At 40.3% G+C, this 7,787-nt stretch overlaps 1 protein-coding gene across 1 annotated transcript; it reads left to right on the top strand.

Annotated features, from left to right (window-relative positions):
- The first annotated feature begins 5,154 nt into the window (after positions 1-5,154).
- On the top strand, positions 5,155-7,368 carry B0H65DRAFT_198653 (uncharacterized protein). The gene has a single exon (XM_062821749.1). The coding sequence runs from the start codon at positions 5,391-5,393 to the stop codon at positions 6,969-6,971; it is 1,581 nt and encodes a 526-aa protein (XP_062681801.1). The 5' UTR covers positions 5,155-5,390; the 3' UTR covers positions 6,972-7,368.
- The last annotated feature ends 419 nt before the right edge of the window (positions 7,369-7,787 follow it).

Below are 7,787 nucleotides of genomic sequence, written 5' to 3' on the forward strand. Positions count from 1 at the left end.
AAGCTAGGACGATTAAATCCTTAATAATAATATATAACGCCTAATTAATTAAATTTTCAATATTTCTAAAGAAACCTTCTATAATATCAATTATCGTTTTATTATTGGCGGATCCGCCGCGTATTTATTAATTACAAGTTTATTTCTATAGGCCGATATTATAGAACGTTCTATATATAACTTTATATATTTCTAATTATATTTATATATTTATTAATAATTAGGAAAGAAGAGGAATATTTTTAAAAACTTTAGCACCAATATTAATAAACTTAATAAAGACCTCCGAATGTAGAATATTCTTAAAATAAATAATAGTTTATTCGTAGCGATTATTAGAATATTGCGCGAAGAAAAGTATAATTGATTCGAAGATCCGGTCTAAATAAAGCCCCTAAAGGATTTGGACGTAATAGTAAGAACTTTCCTCTAACTGGGCAAAGTAATTAAATTAATAGTAAATAAGTAATTTAACGAATAATTTAACGATATATTCGATACTTTAAGCTTCGAAATAAAGGGTAAGCGTAAACGTAATAAGAAAGAACGATTCAAAATATTTAATATATTAGCCGCCTTTACTAATTACCTAAATATGTTATAAGAGGGTAGCACCTAATAATTAGTAAAAACGCGCTTTAAAATTTATTATTAAATAGCGGGCTTTATTTAAAAGCGTTATTCGCTATTAAATATTTTACCGAATTATATTATAATTTAATTTATAATAAAAACGTAGGGGAGAATTACCAGCGTTAATTATAATACTATTTCTAATCCTCATACGGAGGACGTATAATATTATAATTTTTATATTCTATATAAATATTATAAAAAGGAAGAGTAAACGAATTAAATATTAGGGGATACCGTAGGTAATTCCTTTTTATTCTATTAAAAGAAATTCCTTTTACCGTACTAATTAATTAATAAATTGTATTTTCCTCGTTTAAATCCTACAGGAGGATAAACAGGCCTATCCTTTTATAGGATATAAATACGTAATATTAACTCGTTTTTTTAAATATATATATAATTTAATAATTAGAAAAAGCCCCCCTTAAATACGCAATATTAATTAACGAAGTTAGTACTAGTAAAATTATTATTCATTTTACCGTAGTCCTAATATATATTATAAAATTAATACGCGATACCGAATTTAATAAATCTATATATATTTACCTAACGGTAATTTTAATACCGGCGTTACTTATTATATAAATATTCGCCGAAGCGACTATAATATTTAGTAGTATTTTGGACGTTTACGTTTAATTTAATACTATTAAATAAATGCCTATAAACAATCCAAAGCGCAATAAAATTATAAATTAAAACGATTTTGATAAATTAATAAGTAAATATATATATTAGCGAAACCGCCCTACTATTATTAAAATTATTATTTTAGCGGCGATATCCACTTACTTCTACTATTAAATTAAAGTTTATAAATATATGTATAATATATTAAATTATTCCAATAGGTTTAAAGTTAAGGATTATATATTATAGCAATTAATAATTAAAGGTAAGGGTAAGACTAAAAATTAACGACGCGGATTATATTAATAAGTCGGAAAATAATTATAAGTTTAATAATTCTAATAACGAAGAGCCGGAAAAAGCCCCGGTTCGTTATTTAGAATTATTTCCGCGAATAATAACTTCCCCGACGGTACGGTAAAAAAAAGACGCATTATATTTTTATCCTTCCGTAATTCTTTAATAAAATTCTATTTATCCTTTTTAGTTATATAATAAAGAGGGGATATTATTATTAAAGTATTGATAAATATTTAGAAGTAATAATTATATTTAATTAAATTCGCCGGTATAAGAGAAAAGGATATAATAGTAAAAGGACCGGCTATAGTAATAGAGGGAGACGATAGTATACTTTATAATAAGTATTTCTAAATGTTAGAAATAGATTTAGCTAATTTAAATATATTATCTATGGTTGTTAACTTCCTCTTTATAATCGGCTGTACATAGAAAGGTGCTTCTTTATTATTAGAACCTATAAATTCCTCTATCGAATCCCTCTTTTTCTTCGCCTTCCCTTTCCTTTCCTTTTATTTTTCTTCGCCGGGGTAATATCGTTATTATTATACTTTCGGATATACTTCCCTTCTAATTATTATTATAATTACTATTCTAATTTAATAATATATTTGCTAATCGTCTAATTAATAGTAAATATTAAAGTATATTCGTTACAGTACTTAAAAGGAGTCGTTTTCAACTACTTTACTCCTAATAGTTTACTTTTAAGGAAGGAAACCTAAGTATTCTTATCCGCTTTAAACTGCTCAACCGATTCGTTAAAGACTACCTTAATTCTCTAGAAGACTATAATTTATAAGTAATAATCGTCCTTATAAATATTCTAACGATTCTATAGCCGCTTATAATTTTAATTAATATTTAATTATACCGTTACTAATACTTCGCCCGCCGTATTAAAAGCCTTCCTTAACTAGCTAATTAATTCGCTATAGAGCTTCCCCTTCTTAGAGAGCTCGGCGAAGGTAATTATAAATAGCTGCTTTGAGGCGTTAATCTATCGAGGGGATGCTTTACCGTTATTGGAGGTGGAGGCCGCGGTAGGCTGGGCACTAGGGGATTAGGTACTAGGGGGTTGGGTATTAAGGAGCTGGGTATTAAGGGGAGGGATTAATAGCCGTAGCCGTATAATAGAGATATTAAGGATTAAGTTATTATTACTATCGCTATTATCGCTGTCGTTATTATTATTCTTATTAAATAATAAAGGGATAGTTAACAGCCGGCGAAATAATAAAATAAGTATGCTAATACTAGGTTAATTTACTTAGCTACCTTTAGTATTTCCTTGACTTCGATTTCGCTAACCTCTACCCCGCCTAGTAATTTAAATTATTTATAAGGGGGAGGCTATAGTAGAAGAGCAGGGGGTAGGCTAGGGAGTAGGCGGCTAGTTCGAGTACGTACGTTGGTTAATACGGGGTATAGGAAATATAGGGTCTAATTAAGAAGCCAGTAGGGTAATTAAGGGACGAGGAAGAGGACAGTTAATAGTAGTAAAGCTAATAATACTATATTCTTATACTTTAATATAATTGGGCGATACGTTACTGAAGTTATAAATATCGATAGTGAAATCCTTTTACTAATTGGGGGTTGGGCTATGCGGGCCGTTGTAAATATATTTATTTAAGTTAAAGATATTATTGTCGTTAGCGTCGTTGATAAGGTTAGCGATTTGGAGGCAGCGGGAGGATATAATAGGTAAGAGAGAAAGTAATAGTTAAGAGAGGAAGTAATAGATAAGAGTACTAATAATAGAGGATTCTATTTAATAAAATTATAGAATTAATACTTATATTTATATACTCGAGAGCTCCTAGCTAGGCACTCTAGTCAATTCGATTCAATTAATTAAAAATTAGCGATTTACGATATTTAACGATTATTATTAATAATAATAGTTCTCAAACGTTCAAAAGTACAATTCCTGTAGTTTGTTCGATTCCAGCTGTTATTGCAATAGATTATTATTTATATCCCCTTTTTTACTCCTTAAACCTTCAACCTCAATAATATTAATTACTATACCTAATAATTAAATAAACGTTATACAATTATATAGAGCAGCTTCCTAATTATTAAATAGATGTTTCTATTTGTAAATACCTTTAAAATTGAGTTTATAACGGTAATTACGGTTCTATGATTGAATAGACGAGTTTTAGTATGGAGATTTCGATAGATAAGCTATACCCCTGCGTATGGCTTCGCTTATTAGTACGTATAGGCGCTACCATGTAATAAAGAAAAAAAGAAAAAAGATAAAATGGTATAAAGACCCCCCTGTTAAGACCGCAGATTTTAGCGTTGTATACGAATCAACAGACTCGATCAACTGGGAGTAAACTGGAACACGCCCTAACGGTACAACATGCTTGCTGATCGATGCTTAATCGAATCCCATCCTTGTGGGAAAACCAGATCGAGGTCGTTCGGCCGTTTTACCTGTCTTACACTCCTTGTCAGTTCAAGTGTGTGTGGTCGGCATGCTACCAAACAAGTCAAGTTCAAGTTGGCCAAAGTCTCACCTCGTTTTATTACGCTGTAGGGGTACGCCATGCTACTTTGTCTGCTAAGGGAAAAGCTTCATTCCTCGACTTGGCAGCTTGTCAGGGTCTCTACACGGTGAGCATGCGCCCTCACAGATTAGACAATACTCAATAGTCTTTCACAAGTCACGATCCCCTCCGTCATCGGTCCAAGGCCGTTATCAATGGTCCAGCTAGGTAAGGCTCCAGTGGCAAGCGAGGCACGAGTGCAAAACACCCCCTCATCCCATTCCAGTTTGGTATAATCCCCAGTCACGGGCAAAAATGTAGTGCAAGTCAAGTGACACACATTGTCAGATTGTCTCTCTCGTCCGGGTCGCTCATCTGCAAGAATCCAAGGCAGCGCGCGTGGGCTGAGTCCTCATGATGTGACCATGGTCGAACACCGGCATTTGGCTGTCCGTCAACTGTTCGCTACCACGCTGTTCTATCATGATATGCACATAAACATTGAATGCGACAGCACGTTGCTACCGTACGCTGCAGAGCGAAGGAGAATCGGTCGTTCACCTGGTTTCTTGGCTCTTGGGTACCAAAAACAGAAACGATAGGAACAATGGTTGGCGTAACGTCCAATTTAACGATCCAGCTTTGCCCAATCTTAGCGAGAATCATAAAGTTCGCCTCTGACCAAAAAGAGTTGGGGGAGGGAAGCCCAGTGAGGGAGGGGTCACAGTCTGTTCAGGTACGACTTGGAAAAGACGGGAACCACCCGGAAGTACCAAAGGTATATACTTTCCTGTCCTCGCCCTTTGCGGCTTCTTCCTGTCGTACCACCCGTCGTCCGAGTTGATGTGTCCATCCCTTGACAACTGTTCTTTGTTGAGAAAAATTAGACACCATCTTTGGGGCAAGGGAGATCCATTCAAAGACTAGAAGAAAGCACGATATCCTCAAGACCATCACCAGCACCACTATATCATTTCTTACCACCGTCGCTTTCGCTCTTCAAAATTACTTAGCATATCTTATAGTCTTTTGTATCCTTTCATAAAACTGTCACTAAGGCCAGGTCTTCGGGATAAGACGTCCAGAACAAGCAAAGGATGAGCTTGTACGGCAAGGGTCGTGCCATAAAGCAAGAGCCGTCCAAGGGAACGGGCAGAACAACGCAACGTGACCGACGCATGCTGTCGAACTGGCAGCTACTGCACGTCTAACATTTACACCACCTCAACAGGCACCGGGAAATCCTCGCATCCGGGCCAAATCGCCGAGTAAAATCCTTCCTGCCTGCATCGGCTCAGCCCTCGCACCTTCCTCGAGATGTCGCTCACCAAATGGTTTAAAGGAAGCGGAAGTGGAAGGAACGATCAGGACAGCGTGACGCTCAAGAACAGCAAGAAGAAAACAAAGAAGAGAAGCGAACAAGAAGACTACTACACTCAAGACGACATGGAGGGCTACGTCTACGACAACAACTACCACTACCAGCCCGCCCCCGGCCTCCAGCCCCAAGGATATGGATATTCGCAACGGATGGCAGCAAAGCCTAGGAAGCCGAGACTAGCGGCACAAGAGGGACACTTCGATGCCGAGGAACTGACGCGTCGCCTTCTCGATGTGCTAGCCGAGCAAAAGGCACACGAAGCCAAGAAGCAAAGGATGAGAGAAGCTAGGACAGATCCAGCTACTCAGTGGCAGCAACGGCAAGAAGCAGCGATATCTTCTTTGAACAGGGCCCCGACTGCAGCTGGCCGGACGACAGGCTTAAGAAAGCCAAGCAAGTCATACGCCGACCACGACATCGAAGCCGCCGAAGAACAAGAATACCGCCATGTACCCAACGACGCAGCCAGGGCGTTGAATCAAACCGATGCCGACAAAGCCATCCGCCAACAAGACAAGCTCGACAAGCGAGCCCAGGGCGAACACCACCGACGAAGCAGCGAAATGACCGTTGAGGTCCCCATAGCGGAGCGTACAACGGCTCTGCCACACCAGACTCAGCCCCAGTTAGTCTTGCTGGACAACAACCGCGCCAAACAAGAACAGATTCTTGACGAGGCATCGCAAGGGGGCCACAAAGCCCGTGGACAAACCGATATCGATAGGGCAAAGAGACGGCACAGTCTCAGCCTCGAAGGGGCGCTGTCGAGGATCTCGGCGGCTTGGGCGTCTGGAGCCAGTGGTGGTGAACAGGACCATACAACGGCAGTATCAGCATCAGCACCAGCACCAACATCAGCAACAGCCGGGACGCAACCCGGGGCAAGTAGTAAGGAGCCCGAATCCATAATCTTCCTTCATCCACTAGCTATTCACACCACGACCACAACGCAAGACCAGGCCACCTCCCAGCAAGAACACCAGCCAGCAGCACTACCAGCAGCAGAGAACAACAACAGACCGGCAGAAAGGGCCCTCTCCAACGCCAAGGAAAACGACGACCTATTAGCCCTTCCCTCCCCAACAACCCAGAGCCAAAGCCAAAGCCTAAGCCAGCGCCTGCGAGGGTCAACTTCTCTCCTGAACCTGCGCAAAAAGCTCGGCATGAATGGCTCATCAGGCTCCGGCTCCGGTTCCGGCTCCGGCTCTTCTGGCTCTCCCGGTTCTCCAGTGACCGCCAACAGTAGCGGCAGTAGCGGCAGTGGGTTGTTTACAGCCACGACTGGGATTTCAGGAGGGGAGGAAGCTGCTACGTCACCGCTTACTACGGCTTCGTCTTGTGGTGCTGGTGGTCCTGGTGCGGATAATCTGCCACAGCCACAGCTGCGGCAGGGGTTGTTGAAGAAAACGGCGACGGGGAAGAGTCAGGAGAAGGAGAAGGAGAGGGGGAAGATGAATAGTAAGAAGAGTGGGTTCTTTGCTAAGCTTGGTGGAAGTGTGAAGAAGGGGATGTTTTGAGTTGTGTTGTTTGTGTTTGTGTTTGAAGTTCAAGATGAGGCGATGCGGTTATATGGGCAATGATACATGGGACGATGGGATAATAATGACGGGTCGATATGGATGGCGTAGGGTGGCAACCTAGGGTAGAGATGGCAGGCGTGTTGGGTCTATGAACACAAACGAATTTTGGACGGCGACGAACTTGAGATCAAGGTTTCGGCTGACTTATACTATACCATGTCTGGCGTTAAAGTTATCTATACACCAGCAGATAGCGGTGACATGGCCGGATACGCATTCGAAGTGCTTATATACAGCTGATTTGTTATCAAGTACATGTAGTTTTCTGTCGTCCTAATGTTGGACAAGGCAAGAACAATTCCACCCACTGAGGTATGGTTACTCATGCCAACCCACTAGCCATGGTGACATTTGCAACCCTGACGAGTACTAAAAGCAATGATGGTTCATCGAGTGTTGCAAATCACCATCGTATGCCATGCTCCCTCGTCCTAAAACCCTAGACCGAGCAAGACTATTCAGCCATAGAGTAAAGCAATAATTCCCTTCTACGCCGTGTACTTCCATTCCGAAACCGCGCTCGGGAGGTTATGCAAAGGCTGGTGATCCACTGTGGTCTTATTTCCACATGAAGTGAGGCCGCCAGTCATACCTAACCAGCCCCTTTTGACGTGGTTACTTGAGACTGTTCAAGGAGAAGGGGGTTGAGGAAAGGTCCCATCACCAACCGTACCATAGCTACCAAGTAGCTCCCGTTCCAAGGACTGATATAATCGCATCAGCCCTATCTATGAGCGCGGATATGCTCAGGGA

This window comes from Neurospora tetraspora, assembly GCF_033439725.1.
Source record: "Neurospora tetraspora strain CBS 560.94 chromosome Unknown B0H65scaffold_4, whole genome shotgun sequence".
Lineage (NCBI taxonomy): Eukaryota > Fungi > Ascomycota > Sordariomycetes > Sordariales > Sordariaceae > Neurospora > Neurospora tetraspora.

Bases quoted from the DNA above. Each gene is read 5' to 3' on its own strand.
- B0H65DRAFT_198653 (XM_062821749.1), top strand. From the start codon at position 5,391: ATGTCGCTCACCAAATGGTTTAAAGGAAGCGGAAGTGGAAGGAACGAT.